An 18,502-nucleotide genomic window follows, 5' to 3' on the forward strand; every position below is an offset into this window, starting at 1 on the left:
CCCGAGTTTCTGGAGTTTCCACCAGGTCGGAGGCAGAACAAGTTGTCATGAAGAGGTGTTGAAGTCGGCCAGGATGGACTGACTTTTTACTGCGACTAGAAGGAAGACCACTAGAAGAGCAGGTCTTTAACCACCATCCATAAAATCCATCGAGTCGCTCCAGAGAAATGAAGGGAGATCAACTTTTATCAACCTCCATCCAGATGTTCAACTTCATATCTTTACTTTGACATTTTTAGCACCACAATCCTTTAGTATCACACTTTATTATCATTTATTAGGACTTTAATGGAATCCACCAGCAGATTTACTTTTTCTTGACAAACTTTATTCTTGTCGTCGTGGGACTGCAGTATTTAAAACTGTTCCTTCTATTTGACCTCATGTTTATTAGTTTTAGTGGAGAAACTTATTTTAATTGTCCATTAATCTCTTAAAAACCAAATAATAAATTGGATTAGTCAAGAGCTTTAAATTTCTTACTTTGTCATATTTTAAATATGACAAAAAAAATATAAAAATAAAGTGTCTTGAGACAATTTGACCTGTAATTGGCGTTACAGAAGTAAAATTGAATTAAAATTGTATGTATCTTGTAATGTTGGAGTAATTCAGCCATATATGTTGGAAAACACATTTTCTTTGTCCATTAATCTGTTGATTGTTTTCTGCAGTAATTCATTTCTTGTTTTGGTTTATAAAATGTCAAACCCAAATATATTCAGTTTACTGTCATAAAAACCAAAAAGATTTACATTCATGATGCAGGAATCAGGCAGTTTTTCACTTTTTATCTTAGTTTAGTCAGAAAGATAGTTGATAATGTGTGAATTGTTGCAGCTTGTGAGCCGTAGAAGGTTTTAATCTTTGGGGCCGAGTGTCAAAAAACATTTAGAAACCAACATCAACAAAACACTCAACAAAGATTTGAACATCATTAAAGGGAACTCCAACTTTTGCATGACAATGTCTAATTAAAGGACATTTATTTCCAACATAAAAGTGTGACATTCATCCTCTGGAGTTTTCTCTTCACATCGTCTTCCACCTGGACTGGTTTGGTTGGGAGCATGTGCAACAAACATTTGAAAAACTGCACTTTAACATCAATGCATGACACTGAAGTTTAATCTCTACATAAATGAGACTGAGTCTGGATGTGCTGCTCTGTCATTAACTCCTAAGTTTAGGTAAAGTTCAAACAAAAGAGGACAGTTCAGATAAGACTTGAGAATGAGCTTATTTTGAACAAACATCTCAGACTTTCTGAGCTTCAGCACCTCTAGCAAGATATTTTAACAACAAGCAACTCAAGAGATCCAGAAGTTGGAGAGAGTTAGCTTTAGCTGAGCAAAAGAACATGTGGGATGCTAACCTAGCAAACATTTCAGACTTTTCTCTGTGAATTCTGAGAGATAATTTCCTATTTAATGACAGAGCTACACATCTTAACTCAGTCTCATGAAAACAGACTCTAATTCAGTGTCATCCATCCATATTAAAGTGCAGTTACCCAAAATGTTTGCTGCATGAGCTCCAACAAAACCTGTCCAGGTAGAAGGCCACTTTGACAAACAGGAAGTGGACGATTCCAAGCAGATTTATAGAAGGGGGAACCGGACTGTACTAAGTGTGGTCGAGTATAGAGGGGTGTTTTGTGGGTTTTTACGGCTGATAATGATTATTAGTGAGACATTTGAAGTAGATATTCATTTGCATTAAATGAAAGTATTTAAAATCTTGGAGTTAAACTTACAAGAACACAAACTCTAACAGAAAACTTTGTTGATACGTTTTTGTTTTGTTTACAGATGTTAAGTTAACCCTTAAACATCCTCACCAAGAACAAGGCAATGAAAAAATTATTTCTTTATATTTCTTACCTCTTTGGGGCACTAATAACAACAATCAATGTTTTTTTTTTTATGAAGAGACCCAGCGATTTTTAAAATATTGACCTCTACCAAACGGTTGAGAAAAATTATTTTACTCTTTTAAATCTTTTTTTGACATTTCAAATGAGACATTTGTGTTCAGCAACTCCTTAGGCAACATAATATGTCAAAAGTATTACATTACCTTTGAAAATCACGGCAAACAGAGGCCTCATGTGAGGAGTGATTTTGCTCGTGCTAACTTCCTGTGAGCAGACTAACTTGCTCTGCATGCTATTTCAAAACACAGTGACATCTACTGGATTTTTTTTGTATAATGTACCATAGAGTGGTACCTAATGAGGGGTAGAGATGGCTGAAACAGGTGGACTTAAGTAAAACATATTTTTCAATAAGATTTAGTGTTGAAAAATGACATTTTTCGACATAGTATACTATGGCGTTTTTTTTGCGCCACAATTCATGATGATTTTTCTTTCAAAGAAGACCTTTCTGGAGTGTTTTTCATGGCCTCCTTTACATTATTTCATCATATGGCACGTTTTTACAACATGTTGAAAAATCACATTTTTTTTTCGACATAGTATACTATGGCGTTTTTTTGCGCCAAAATTCATGATGATGTTTTTTTCAAAGAAAACCTTTCTGGAGTGTTTTTCACGGCCTCTTTTACATTATTCCATCATATGGCATGTTTTCACAACATGTTGAAAAATCGCATTTTTTTTTCCACTCAGCTGCATGCCTTCGTCCACCCGGCCTCCGTTGACTCGTCCCGCCTGCCGTCTCTGGAGCTGAAGCTGGATTGGAACAGACCAAAGTACAGTCCAATCACGATGCCAGCTGCCTCTCAAAAGGCTCCTTCATCTGGCAGGTGGCTGCACTTCTTCTGAGGGGAAGCTGAGCTGGCCCGGCAGAACTTTGCAGATGTGTTCCAGTGGTTGGTGGATATGTGGGGAGATAGAAAGGGACCTTTGAATTGTTCAGAAAGGAAAACAGGGAATCCATTGGTAGTTTTAGTTTAGGATGCTACTGCGGTGTGTTTTTGGGTTTTAAGAGGTGAACAGGAAGAGTTGATTTTCGTATTGATTATCTTTTACTTTGTTCATGGTTGGAATATCCATCAATGTCAACGTGAAGTTCACGTTTAATTCTGTTTATTTATTTTTATTTTACTAACACCCATTTGCTTTTAACCCCCTCACATGTTGTGTTGTTGTAAACTTACTCTTTCAAATAAATACTCGTCTAACCCTCTGGAAACCAGCGTTTGGACTGTTTTTCTATTGCTCCTCACCTACTTCACACAGCCAGGACATAACGTTTTGTGGACTAAAGGCTAAACTATGACGTTTTCAGAGCGACATGCTATACTCTGACGTTTTTAGACCAAAGGCTATACTCTGACGTTTTCTGGACGACATGCTATACTATGATGTTTTTTGGACGACATGCTATACTATGACATTTTTAGAGCAGAGGCTATACTATGATGTTTTTAGATCGACATGCTATACTATGACGTTTTTAGAGCAACATGCTATACTATGACGTTTTTAGAGCGACATGCTATACTATGACGTTTTCAGAGCGACATGCTATACTATGATGTTTTTAGAGCGACACGCTATACTATGACGTTTTTTGGGCAACATGCTATACTATGACGTTTTTTGGGTCACATGCTATACTATGATGTTTTAAGAGCGACATGCTGTACTATGATATTTTAAGAGCGACATGCTATACTATGATGTTCTTTGGATGACATGCTAAATTTGACGTTTTTTGAGCCACATGCTATACTCTGACGTTTTTAGAGCGACATGCTATACTATGACATTTTTTTGGACGACATGCTATACTATGACGTTTTTTGGACCAAAGGCTATACTATGACATTTTTAGAGCGACTTGCTACACTATGACGTTTCAAGAGCGACATGCTATAGGATGGCGGTATGCTATAGGATGACGTTTTTTTGCGCCAAAATTCCTGATGATTTTATTTTTCAAAGAAAACCTGATTGCAGTGTTTTTCACGGCCTCCTTTACATTATTTCATCATACGGCACGTTTTTACCACATTAAAAAATCGATTTTTTTTCCCAACACAGTATACTATGGCGTTTTCTTTTGCGCGAAAATTCATGATGATTTTTTTTCAAAGAAAACCATACCATAGTGTTTTTCACCGTCTCTTTTACATTATTTCATCTTATGGCACATTTTTACAACATGTTGAAAAATCGCTTTTTTTTCGACATAGTTATACTATGGCATTTTTTTGCGCCAAAATTCATGATTTTTTTTTTCAAAGAAAACCTTACCATAGTGTTTTTCACGGCCTTCGTTACATCATTTCTTCATACGGCACGTTTTTACAACATGTTGAAAAATCACATTTTTTTTTCGACATAGTATACTATGGTGTTTTTTTTAGGCCAAAATTCATGATGTTTTTTTTTTTCAAAGAAAACCTTTCTGGAGTGTTTTTCACGGCCTCCTTTACATTATTTCATCATACGGCACGTTTTTACCACGTTTAAAAAATCGAATTTTTTTTCCCAACACAGTATACTATGGCGTTTTCTTTTGCGCCAAAATTCATGATGATTTTTTTTCAAAGAAAACCTTTCTGGAGTGTTTTTCACGGTCTCCTTTACATTATTTCATCATATGGCACGTTTTTACAACATGTTGAAAAATCAAATTTTTTTTTCAACATAGTATACTATGGTGTTTTTTTTAGGCCAAAATTCATGATGATTTTTTTTTCAAAGAAAACCTTTCTGGAGTGTTTTTCCACGGCCTCCTTTACATTATTTCATCATATGGCACATTTTTACAACATGTTGAAAAATCACATTTTTTTTTTCGACGTAGTATACTATGGCATTTTTTTGCGCCAAAATTCATGATTTTTTTTTTTTCAAAGAAAACCTTACCATAGTGTTTTTCACGGCCTCCTTTACATTATTTCATCATATGGTACGTTTTTACAACATGTTGAAAAATCGCATTTTTTTTTCGGCATAGTATACTACGGCGTTTTTTTCCCCCAAAATTCATGATGACTTTTTTTTTTCAAAGAAAACCTTACCATAGTGTTTTTCACGGCCTTCGTTACATTATTTCTTCATACGGCACGTTTTTACAACATGTTGAAAAATCACATTTTTTTTTCGACATAGTATACTATGTCGTTTTTTTGCGCCAAAATTCATGATGATGTTTTTTTCAAAGAAAACCTTTCTGGAGTGTTTTTCACAGCCTCTTTTACATTATTCCATCATATGGCATGTTTTCACAACATGTTGTAAAATCGCATTTTTTTTCCACTCAGCTGCATGCCTTCGTCCACCCGGCCTCCGTTGACTCGTCCCGCCTGCCGTCTTTGGAGCTGAAGCTGGATTGGAACAGACCAAAGTACAGTCCAATCACGATGCCAGCTGCCTCTCAAAAGGCTCCTTCATCTGGCAGGTGGCTGCACTTCTTCTGAGGGGAAGCTGAGCTGGCCCGGCAGAACTTTGCAGATGTGTTCCAGTGGTTGGTGGATATGTGGGGAGATAGAAAGGGACCTTTGAATTGTTCAGAAAGGAAAACAGGGAATCCATTGGTAGTTTTAGTTTAGGGTGCTACTGCGGTGTGTTTTTGGGTTTTAAGAGGTGAACAGGAAGAGTTGTTTTTCGTACTGATTGTCTTTTACTTTGTTCATGGTTGGAATGTCCATCAATGTCAACGTGAAGTTCACTTTTAATTCTGTTTATTTCTTCTTATTTTACTAACACCCATTTGCTTTTAACCCCCTCACATGTTGTGCTGTTGTAAATTTACTCTTTCAAATAAATACTCGTCTAAACCTCTGGAAACCAGCGTTTGGACTGTTTTTCTATTGCTCCTCACCTACTTCACACAGCCAGGACATAACGTTTTGTGGACTAAAGGCTAAACTATGACGTTTTCAGAGCGACATGCTATACTATGACGTTTTTTGGGCGACATGCTATACTGTGACGTTTCAAGAGCGACATGCTATATTATGACGTTTTTAGGGCGACATGCTATACTATGACGTTTTTTGAGCGACATGCTATATCATGACGTTTTTAGAGCGACATGCTATACTATGACGTTTTTAGAGCGACATGCTATACTATGACGTTTTTTGGACAACATACTATATTATGACGTTTTTAGAGCGACTGTGCTTAAATTTAAATGTAATAACTATCGTGTTCATCATAACTTTGGTCATGTTCCGGGAGGTTATTTTTCTAATCTGCACTAAGATGTACTACAACATGTTAATCAGTCATTAAACAACGTTAACCATTAGAGAGTAGATTTACTGTTTTCTCCAGTTTAACATCAGAGACAGCAGATATTCAGGACTACTGACAACACAGAACCTTAACCTCACTGTTTTAATCACATTTAGGTTTTCTAAACGTTACATTAATGTGAACCAGCGTCTCCATGAACAGTTTTATTAACTAAATGCACTACATTACAGTAACACAACACACTCCAGCTGTTTACATAAAACTCAATACAAACATCGTTAGCTTAATGCTAGGTTAGCTTAATGCTACGTTAGCTTTCATCAGGCTACAACTGAGCAGCTACCTTGGTTAGCATCGCTAACATTAAAACTAATATTTACCGGATGCTAACTTTCTTCTCTGGTCAACACACACAGAAATAAACTCCACCAACATCTGGAGTGCATAGTACACATTATATCTGACACTAAAGCTGCATATAAAGTGCATTAAAAGCGGCACCGACACGAAAATAAACACTTACCAAGCTATCAGAGTCCTTTCAGTGTCTGCTGGTAGAATCAACCGAAGGCAGAAAACTGGTTAAAACAAGCCAACGGGCAGGAAAACTGTCTGTGGAAAATGTTCTGCTGCTCCACTGATAAATAAACCATCAGTTATTCTATCAGAATTAATCCAAACGAGGACAACAGAGTCTCTGCTACCTCCTCCATAGGACCTGTCAATCGTTCCAGACCGGACTGTCAAACAAGTAACCCCGCCCCCTGGCTTCGCAAAACTTTAACGCTCTATAGAAAAATCAATATTGATTTTCTTTTAAGATCGGCCACCTGATCTCTCATTTTGACCATGAAAAATAACGAAAAAATTATATACAGTCTATGCACTGTACTGTTTGGCTGCACACTTGCTGATGACCACTTCCGGTCTCAGAAAATGAAAAAAACGGACCTTTTTTCGTTTCCGTCTCTTACTGATTTTTTTGTTTTTCTAAATATAAAATGAAAATCAAAGCATTTTTAAAATTTCGTACATCCCTTTTGATCACAAAAAGAAAAAGCGCCTTGTATTTCAATTTTAATTTTATTATTTTAAAACGAAAATCGAATAACCATTCGTTTTTTGTTTTTCAGTGCCCGTTTGAGAACGGAAAATCCAATTGCCAAAATATACACGGACCTTTACACCACTATCAACCCACTGGTCACCAGGCTGCATTAAAAGAGAACAGAAGTTGCACTGCAGTGTGCAATCTCCTAATGACAGCTGCAAGTTGCTGTAGTAATCCAGGATGAATGAGACTGCAGGAATGATTCATGAATAAAAAATAAAACACTCCATGGAACCAATTTTTGTTAGGTATTGTAAAAGCATTGCAGTTTGGGACACATATGCATCCAAATTTGTGCGCTTTTGCACAGTGTTAGAGGATTAAATTAAAGGTGTGAGAAATGAACTACCAGACAAAAGGTGTTTTGAATTAAAAACTGGAGATTATTCTCAATAAATAGCTTATAAAGTTAAAAAGAGGCTGTTCTTTTTCAGATGTAGTTTAATGTCAGACCATTTCTTTTTAATATCACTACCATCTTTCTCGTCCACCTTGTTCACTGGAATGATACAATCCCACACTGCATGTTTGGCTTTGTATGTTAATCGACTATGAAGTCTATAAGTGTTGCCTGGATTTGATCACTTGTTCACAATTGCAATGATCTTCTGAAAAGTTTGCTTTTCTCATTTGCTCCATAGGTGTTCCTGACTGAACCTTTATTTGTGCTGGCCATCAATTTATGTTGATTTGAGATTTCACAGGTGGTAAATCAGAAATGGGTTTTCAGAACCTGCTGCAGTAAGGTTTTTTATGCTTAGCTGTGAATCAAACATAAACACAGCATCATGATTGATCTTAAACCTAAATTCATATATAAATCAAAAGATTTTTTTTTAAATAAATAAGGCCACTGGTTTATGACTGATAAAAGCTTTATTTGTCTCAAATGTATCAGTTTGATTGATTGATGTGTTCATTTAATCTTAAAAACTGGGATTTGTTTGATCACGTTGATCTTCTGTTTTAGATAAGGGTCAGGAATTAGATTGGATTATACAAAAAGCACAAATTAGGTTAGATGAGTCCTAACCTTTTTTCCCCACTGCCAACATTATCACAATGATGGATCAACACGAACTAAAACAGGAATTCATGTAGCCTCTCTACCATGGAGGAGGGTTTGTGTTTTTCCATGAGCTGATTAGTGAGAATGATTCAAATTTAAGGAAAAACACACTTGTCTTCATGAGGAGAGTTTCAGTGTTTTATAACAGCTGGCATCAAGATGAGGAGGTAAATGGGGCGTAGGCAGAGGAGATGTTTCTTAGTTCCTCTACTGGTGTGAGCCTGTGTTTGTTTTCTGTGTGTGTTTGTGTTTCTGCCAGCAGATGCTCACACAGTAATTGAATAAGCGTGCAGAAATGAAGTTAGATGTGCGCTGGCAGACAGGCCACGCCCATAAACACACAGAAAACAAAGGAAGGTAAAAAGAAAGACAATGACTCACATCAAATCCCCCAATTCTTTGTCTCTGAGCAACTACAAAGCAAAGTCACAACAAATAAACCACAAATATCACACATGGGCTTTCTTTACACATGTTCACACTGAGCCAAAATATTGAAGAGGATGCTAATTCTAACCTTTGGAAGATCACTACCCTCACACGAAGGGTATATGAAGGGTTTGGAAGCAGAGTGGTCTAACCCACTTTCTGTAGTTTTTGTGTTTTCAAGAATGGTCTAACATTCGAAGCGCCACTGTAATGCTATAGTTGGGTTGTGGGTTAGACCACTCTGCTTATAACTCCCTCATATTTAAGTGGAAACTTAAATGTAGACAGATAGGATCTCCCTCAGAAAAAGGCTGCCTTCCTCACTCAGCAGCAGGAAATGGGTGGGCGGTCTGACAGACAATACCCGGACTGTCCAGTTTGATTTTTCACTCAGCTGTCTGAGAGTGTGTGCGGTTATTATTAGTGACCTGTTGAGCCAAGAGAGTGTGTGTCTGTCTGAGACATGAGCCCAACGTCTGCTGTGGACAAAACAGCTGACTGTGTCAGATGACGGCCTGCGGTCAGCTCAATGAGTCCTGGATTGAGTGGGAGAGTCACCAGTGTTGTTCATTGGAAATGGGATACCAAAACATGCACAATATAAAAAAAATAGTTCAGAACTTATGAAAATTACCAGCCCTACATTGTGTTATCATGAAATGCAGACAGCATATTTAGCTGCATTTTCAAAGTATTTAATTGTTCTCCTATATATCTCCTAATATTGGAAAGACTGTATTAAACCTGATGTTTGCAGCTGCAATTAATCAACGTTAACAGTCTAGTTATCTAATTAGTCCAATTATTGGCTTCAAAGCCTTAAAATACCTATAAAAGCCTTTTAAATGCTTTACATTGAGTAAACCACATCTTACATGGTGGTGACAGTAAAATCAGCCACTGTTGTATAAGAAATCATTACAAGTAAAATATTTTCATACAAACCTTTATATCAATTTGTAAAATTCTACTTTTTTTCCTCATTTGGAGCAGTGGAAACAAGCTGGTGACACAACAGCAGACACAAAGCAACATTAACATTTATTTGGAGTTGTCTTTCTGGACATTATGTGATGTAACTCTTTTAACTTCATTTTGGTCTCCACTCGATCTTTTGGGTTAAAAATAAGGGTATTTGGTACTTTTACAACAATCTGCTACAAAATTACAACCATGGACACATAGGATGTAAAACATACACTCACCAGCCACTTTATTAGGTACACCTGTTCAATTGCTTGTTAACACAAATAGCTAATCAACCAATCACATTGCCTCAACTCAATGCATTTAGGCATGTAGACGTGGTCAAGATAAATTTCTGAAGTTCAAACTGAGCATCAGAATACGGAAGAAAGATGATGGAAGTGACTTTGAACAGGGCATGGTTCTTGGTGTCAGACAGGCTGGTCTGAGTGTTTCCGAAACTGCTGATCTACTGGGATTTTCACACACAACCATCTCTACGGTTTACAGAGAATGGTCCAAAAAAGGGAAAATATTCAGTGAGCAGCAGTTGTGTGGACGAGAATGCCTTGTTGATGTGAGAGGTCAGAGGAGAATGGGCAGACTGGCTGGAGATGATAGAAAGGCAACAGTAACTCAAATAACCACTTGTTACAACAAAGGAATGCAGAATACCATCTCTGAAAGCACAACATGTCCAACCTTGAAGAAGATGGACTACAGCAGCAGCCACTCCTGTCAGCTAAGAACAGGAAACTGAGGCTGTAATTCACAGAGGCTCACTAAAATTGGGCAATAGAAGAATGGAAAAACGTTGCCTGGTCTGATAAGTCTCGATTTCAGCTGCAACATTCAGATGGTCAGAATTTGGCATAAACAAGATGAAAGCATGGATCCATCCTGTCTTATATCAACAGTTCAGGCTGATGTTGGTGGTGAAATGGTGTGGGGGATATATTCACCTTGTTGAAAGTTTGCCACGAAGAATGAAGGCAGTTCTGAAGGCAAAAGGGGTCCAAACTTTTATTAGCATGGTATACCTAATAAAGTGGCCAGTGAGTGTACATGATCACGTTATAATGCAATGCTCTGCATGGGAAATCTTATCATTTATGTGGACAATAGACCTACCAAAACAGCTTTCAGAATAAGCACAGCCCAATGACAGGGGGCTCCTTGATGGTAGGAACCTTCACTTTGAGGACATTGCACTCTCCAACACTAAAAAAACTGGCTCAAAAATATGACAAAGAAATCAACAACTGATATCCCAGCTCCCTAGATCCCAATCCTAGCATCCATGGGCTGCACACAGGACCCAAAGCATTTGCTGCCAACATTCACTATAGGACAGCTACGGTCAATATAGTACAACCAGTACACCATGAAGACAGGGAAAAAAAACACCACTCCAGGCAACTTTGTGACAAGGTTGTTGAAACGCATAAGTCAGGGGATGGATGCAAGAATCTTACAAGTTACTGAATATCCTGAAATGCAGTTAAATTCATCAATAAGAAATGGGAAGAATATGGAACACGCATAAATCTGCTGAGAGCAGGTGTCCCCTAAAACAGAGCAACTGCACAACAAAGAAACTAGTGAGAGAAGCCACCTATGACTCCTCTCAAGAACTTGCAAGCTTCAGCAGCTGAGATAGGAAAGACTGTGCATATAACACCTGTTTCCTGTGTTCTTCACCACTTAAAGCCACTGTTGAAAACAAAGTCTGGTTAAATCTCGACTGCAGTTAACCTGAAGACATGTGGAAAACTCTGAAGTCAACTGGAATAAGATTGATTGGTCTGATTAGTCTCAAAATCGAGCTTTTTTGCCATCATACTTTATGCTATGCTCGGCAGACACCAAACACATCATCACAAACACTTCATCCCCACTGCAAAGCATAGTGGTGGCAGCATCATTATTTGGGGAAATGTCTTAGCTGCAGGCGTTGGAAAGTTTGTAAAAGTGGAGGTTAAAATGAATGCAGAAAAATACAGGGAAATACTGCAGGACCTTCATGCAGTATGCATGAGAATGACAACTTGAGAGAAAATGTGTTTTCCAGCAAGATAATGACCTGAAGCAAATGCCCAAATTTGCACAGAAATGGTTTAAACACAGCAAGGTAAATGTTTTGGAGCGGCTAAGTCAGAGCTCAGACCTGAATCCAATTAGAATTTGTGTCTGGACGTAAAAGGGGCTTTTGACTCACAATTCCTGTGCAACCTGACAGAGCTTCAGCTGTTTTGCACAGAAAAATGGGGTAAAATTATAGTTTCCAGATGTGCAAAGCTGATTAGGACCTACTGTATCTACACAGGCTAAATGCTGTACTTGAAGCAGGAGGTGCATCTACTAAATAAAGGCTTTAAGGGGGATAATATTCATACAGTCACGTTTCATACCTTTTATACCTTAAAGGACAGACAAATCAGTCCCACCAGCTGAAAGCCTCTTGCCTCTCTCCGCTAATTCAAAGAAGCTAGCAGCCTCTCCTGACAAAATTGACTTTATCATAAAATAATATAGCAATTTCAAACACACATCTTGGAGAACACTGCATATTTGCTTTGATTAAAAAAGTGTAATAATACATTCATTCATCCTCATTTTCATATGCTAAAATGGAAAGTTATTACCATAATAACAAAACGATAAAATAAACTAATACTGACCTATTGGAAATCTCAGCTTCTTGGCCCATGAGCAGATCTCGCCAACTAATACCAAACACTACAGCGCCCTCTAGTGGCGACAACATGGTGATGCCTCCATACCAGAGTGACACAAACCTAAAAATGAAGGACACAAACTCAAACTTTATCTGTAGGTCAACTTGTCTATTTAATATATAAAATACGGTAAAACATACGCAAAAAGGGGAGGAGGGTAAGAGGGGACCAATGGATACTTTGGTACAATAACAAACACTTTTTTTTGTAAAAGCAGTATAGAATTTGTAATAACATATCAGTGCATACTTTATTTATGAAAATATACACAAATTGTATATCATTCTCCAAAAACAACAAAAAAATTTATCTTTACAACAAAAAAGCAGACTAGCCGAACACAATATATTAGCTATAATTTATTTTAAACATTTTTCTTCAATTTTTTAGTTTTTTTTTTTGTTTCTTAATCCTGTGTGATGTGTATTTGTGTCAATATTACATTTTATGTCCTATAACATGATTCACTCTTCTCTTGTTTTGAAACGCCCATGCATTTGACATCATTGTGTCTGGTCAGAAATAAGTTAGACGTGTCACCCTGCTCCCCCCCCCCTCCCTCCATGTTACCATGTGTGGACTGAGAGGTTTTGTACATTTGGACTCACAGTTGCAGCATTGAAGCGGTTGTCGTCGCGGTCGACTCGTTCAGCGCCTCCGTCCGCAGCCACACGTGTACTAATACCACTACGCTTGTGTTGTTTCATGTTCATAAAAATCGTGCAACATTAGTAACACCCTTTTTGAAGGAAAAAAAAAAACGAAAAGCAAATTCCAAAAAAGAGAAAACAAAAATATATTTATAGAATATTTTTATATAATAAAATAAAATCAAATTCCAAATAAAACAAGATGCCTAACCTACACGGAAAAAAAAACAAAAAAAACGCAGATCTCTATATCATCATGACAGCTACCATCAGTGAAGGCTGTGGTAATGATGACGATGATAATCATAATAATAATAATATCAATTCTCAGAGAACAATTAAAAACAGACTGTCACCAGCACAAATTAACACTGGAAAGTGAGTGAGACTTCTAAACATCATTATACAGGAGCATGTAGTTGCTTTTTTAAGGGTGGGGAGTGGGTGTCTTGGAGCTGTTTCTCTGCACGATTGTCTTTCTATCTTGTGATTACAGCAAACGAAAGTGTAGTTCTAAAGAACATGTCAGGGCTTCATAAGAACTCTGGCCTGCCTGCTGACAAACAAAACTCCCATGAGTTCTGTTGCAAAGGTTGTCATTTTATTTCTTTTTTTCTTTTGATCAAACCTATCTCTTGCCGGCTTAAACATGGAGTCGAGTATCTCTTTTTTTGATATTTTGTTCGAAGCTCTGGGCACAACAGTCTTAACAGTCAAAGTGTTTACACTTGGAGGATTTATGTTCACTCTGCCATGCACTCAGAAAAGCAATATTGACACTCAGACTTGTCACAGAGAGGATGAGTGTGCGTGAGTGAGTGACAGACGGAGAAAAAGTAAATGAGAAATCACAGATGAATTGAGGGGAGGATGATGGGAGTAGTGTGTGATGAAGCTGCAAGTCAGAGAGAGAGAGTAGGGGTTGGTTGTGTTAGTCCATGGAAATGACCCCAAAATAATTTGACTGGATGTCATTTCAGCGATGACACCCGCTATGTGGACGAAGTAAACAGAGAAGGAGTGTGTAATGAAATGCATGTGTGTATTTGTGTGTGTGGTGTTTGGAGATTAAGCTTCCAGACAGGGAGGGGAAAAAAAAAAAAACTGAGTGAGTGAGTGACGGGGGTGAGAGCGAGGTGACGAGGGCCTGCCCATGAGAAGGATGTAGTGGCTGGATGTGGTAAAACCCAAAGTTGACAAGTCTGTGTTGGATTTGGGAGGTAGTCATTAAAAGATCAAGAATCGTTCTGAAACCTCCGGCTTAATGACAAACGGCACCCAAACTCTGCCTCAAGCGCTTTTAACAAGCAAATGGATGGAGGCTCAGAGTGCTTTTAGGAAAAATAAATACATGAATTTGCACTTTTGACCACCACGGTTTTTAAAAAAAAAAAATAAAAAAAAATCTACCCACTAAACCCTACATCACCTTTTGCCACTTTTACAGAGTACAAAAATGACATCCTTCACATTTCTTTTTCCTTCATAGTCTTCAATAATATAAAACTACAGCCAACCAGTGAGAGGCAAAGGAGAGATCCTTTAAATATAGACACATGGCTTTCAATAGGAGGAAAAGGGAAACCTCTAAAACATAAAGGGGGACATCCTTGGCTCACTTAATCATATACTATCTGTATGTGAGTGTGTGGTCTAGAGCTTGACTGATATGTCTGTAACAGATAAAAGTGGCATTTTTTAACCGAAGCTGCCAATACTTAATACTTTGATTTGCCAAAGAATTCTCAATAAATAGTGGTCATATCTGCAGAAATCACCAAAGTGGAAAAGCCTCCAAATATATTCAAGGTGATCACATGATGATGCACCACCAACTTTATGACGTTGAGCTGACATTGAGTGAAAAAAATGTCAGAATTGATTACTTCAATTTACAATAAATCTGTGCTACTCAGCTATTGGAAAAAAAGCAACAATCAAACTAAATTCATTTCAAATAGGCAGCTAGCATGTACCAGTAACAGAGGCCACGAAAGAAGCTCTGACTGGTTGATGTACAATTAAAAAAATATTTCAATTAAACTACAGTAAAAACGAATTTGAAAATGAAATAAAAAGTGCATTTTTTTCATTTGTAACTCCTGATTTTAGGTTTGACAACCAGTCAAGTATATCAGTCTAACCCTAGTGTGTATGTACTGTGTGGTTGTGTGTGTGTTGTTGGTGTGTGAGGGTGTCAGAGGTGGGAGTTAAGGTAAAGTGCGCTCCATCAGTAACAGAGTCCTAACCATTGCTCACTCAAAACAGTCCGAGTCACCACGGCTACGTCTTCCCTTTCTGCCTCTACAGCACCCACTCTTGGCTCGTCCACATATTACACTTTATATACACGCATAAATAATAATAAAAAAGAGACCGATCCACTGAGAATCAATGTTTGCTTGTTTTTTTTTTGTTTGTTTCATTAAGGGATATCCTGCCGAATATATAGTTTATATATACAATCCCTGTCGTCTGTTGTAGTCTCTTGCCCAAACGCAGAGCTGCCCTTGCTGCCGCCTGAAGCTTTTTAAATATATACTTGTATATGATCTATTTTTTTAACCTTCAAAACACCTTATCCCTGTCACACAAAAAGCCACAAAGGTTACAGATTGCTTATATACATGGTACCTCATGATTCTCCCCTTTGAACATCAGCTATCTATTCAAAACATGAGTTGCTTCACAAAAATACTTTCAGCTGTGTGCATTGTAGGTGTGTGTTCAAGGATGAAATTGAACATTTGTCCAAATCACTTTGAGAAAAAAAAAAGATGACCAGTTGAGGTAACAAACCCGTATACACACACGCCTTTCTCAGCATCTGCAGTTGACATGATGTGGGTGAAACGAGGAGTATCTGCGTCATGTCGTTGAGCTTTTGCAGCTCATCCCTGATTCAAAGAAAAGCAGTCTTTTTACCTCGGCAACAAATCCTGTTCCTCGTTTCTACAGCTAGTCTGCATGGTTCTGATTAAATAAAGACCCAGAGGTCGTCATTCTTGTACAGGGCCAACGTGCCGGCCTGTTGATGTAGTCGCCGGCTTGGCTGGGGAGGGAGGCCAGTTTTCTTTTTAGTGTCTTCATTCAAAACCGAAACAAATCCAAATTCTAAAGATCAACAGTCAAGACAGAAGGACAAAACTTCACGCTTTAAAAAGAGCAAAACCGCCCAGGCTCTTAGAAAAGAAACAAGAAGCTAGGGCAATAGCAATACAATTGTGGATGGGCGGATGTGTACAAAGATGTGGACTCATTTGGTGGCACTGTTCTAATGCAGTGCTTTCATTTTTGATCAAAACCTACTGTGGATTAACAGACAGTAAGGACATGGGGGTGGAGCAATGCCACCACAATCTAACCAAATGCAGGTCATGCAGGGAAACCAAGTCTGGTTTGTTTGTCTGCTCTGCCAGCAACTGTCAACATGTCCGGTAGTAGTTCATGGGGCCAAATTTAGGCTTTTACTAGTCAGTGTGGCCTGATTAAAACCTTACTCATTCACTTCTATTCAAATACAGCTGAATGAAGTACGAGATGGTAATTATTTTGACAAATAATCCCTGGTTTGGTGGCTTAACCCTCTGGGGGTTTTGAGTGTGTGAGTGAGAGTACATTAGAGTTCAAATGTGAATGCACATTGCCATACAAGTGAGCGTCAGTGTCCACACGTGCGACAAGAGTGTGTTAGCATACTCGTTTGTGTATGTATGTGTAAGGGCAATGCTTCCTGTGTGGACAGTAGGTTACTAGATCAATGGTGGGTATATTATGCATGTGTGTATGAAAGGGGGAGAATGGGGGCTTCGGGGCTGGTGGGGGCATGTACACAAGCCACAAGTACACATTTCCATCCTCCATCTGTCCATCCCTCTCTTCCCATTCATCTCTTTATGTGACCCAGGTATCCAGTCTCATTCTCTTGACGTTGGTCCCGTCCTGTTCCTGTGGCTCCGCTGAAGAGGGCCGCAGGAGGACCATGGTGGGCTGTTGGGCTCCAGCACCAGCATGGTGGTGGAAGTCCGGACCCCCGCCTCGACCCTGGGTGCCGTCGTCCCGGTCGCTGCCCTCGTATGAGCTGCCGTTGCTGCTGAGGCTATCGACGGGTGAGCGGCCTTGGCCTCCTGCTTCCAGGCGCAGGGTTCCAGGGTAGGCGACAGACACCAGACCTTGTCCCTGGACTTGAACATGGCCAACTCCACCTCCCCCGGCGCCACTGGTGGAGCTGGGAGTGCTGCGGTCGCGGTTTGGTGAGACGGGCTCAGACTTGATGCTGATGTTGGGGTTTGTGTTGACTGTCAGTGCAGCGCCCTGAGGTATGTTGCCCACTGGCCTGGAGAGATGAAGGAAGAGACAGAAGACGAAAGAATACAACAAATAGTTATGACACTACGCAACTGCACAACTGCATGTATCATTCGTTAACATAACACCAAAGCAGATCTTGATCAGACAAAAGTTTGCATGGATGAAACACAGAGTTCAGCCAACATTGTAAAAAATTCGAAGAATGGTCGCCTTCACATCAACATACCACAATACTCAGATAAACATATGTTGGACTTAAAATGGGAAAAGCTTGCCATTTGTCAAAGACAAGACCCAAGACGGCAAGGCAATGCTAGAAAGTTGGCAAATGTAGGCTTGAGTGGACTTCAGCACATAGAGAACGAAGACACACAGGACAGATAAGACTACATTTGAGGCCACATAAAAGCACAGTCCATTAGCCATGCAGCCAAAACATTCTTGCATGTCGAATTTGGTCTGTCAAGGTTCACAGTTGAATATGAGCATCAGTATAAATAAATGTCTGTCCTGAATTTTAGGATTTTCTTTTCTCCATCAGTTGGTTTAGATTATGTCCTATTGGTAACTGCTTCCTTAGCTCTTCAAACCATATCTGTCTGATAATAATGAAGGATGATGTCGGCTTTCACAACCCATCATCCATCATCACCAGGATAAATCAACAGATTGTTTGAGGAGATTCAACTGAAAAGTTCCATGTTCCATTTGCTCGCAGGAAGAGTACTGACCCACAGTACTGATGTCTGAAGAGGTGAGAATATTACATTGGTGTGAGGTTGCGACTACAGTGACAAGCAAGTACAATCCAGAAAGTCCAGTATGAGTTTGAACATTTATTGAATTGAACATTTATCAGAAGGGAAAACCTAGCAAAGCAGTTTAACATATGAGGCAGGATCAAAAGTTCCAAGCTTAAGCCCATAAAAAACATCTAAATATGTGTCTGATTTAAACTTGGCTGGCACCAAACTGGTCTTCATGTGCAGTGATATAGAGCTCCCAGTACCTCCACATTGCTTGTAACTCTTCCTGGAAGTCCTGTTA

At 38.7% G+C, this 18,502-nt stretch overlaps 1 protein-coding gene across 14 annotated transcripts in view; it reads right to left on the bottom strand.

Annotated features, from left to right (window-relative positions):
• Nucleotides 1-1,971: 1,971 nt before the first annotated feature.
• mef2d (myocyte enhancer factor 2d) overlaps nucleotides 1,972-18,502 on the bottom strand; it is a 114,056-nt gene continuing 97,525 nt past the window's right edge. For 13 of the 14 annotated variants that reach the window (XM_035940818.2, XM_035940817.2, XM_055013516.1 and 10 more), the window contains 2 exons: nucleotides 6,705-17,480; nucleotides 1,972-5,476 (listed from right to left, as the gene is read on the bottom strand). In XM_035940818.2, coding sequence (XP_035796711.1) covers nucleotides 17,039-17,480 — 442 coding nt within the window. In that variant the 3' untranslated portion in view covers nucleotides 1,972-5,476; nucleotides 6,705-17,038. The remainder of the gene's footprint in view (nucleotides 5,477-6,704; nucleotides 17,481-18,502) is intronic. The other variant, XM_023293877.3, reaches the window with a different exon arrangement.

Source organism: Amphiprion ocellaris, chromosome 9, assembly GCF_022539595.1.
Source record: "Amphiprion ocellaris isolate individual 3 ecotype Okinawa chromosome 9, ASM2253959v1, whole genome shotgun sequence".
In the NCBI taxonomy this organism is placed as follows: domain Eukaryota; kingdom Metazoa; phylum Chordata; class Actinopteri; family Pomacentridae; genus Amphiprion; species Amphiprion ocellaris.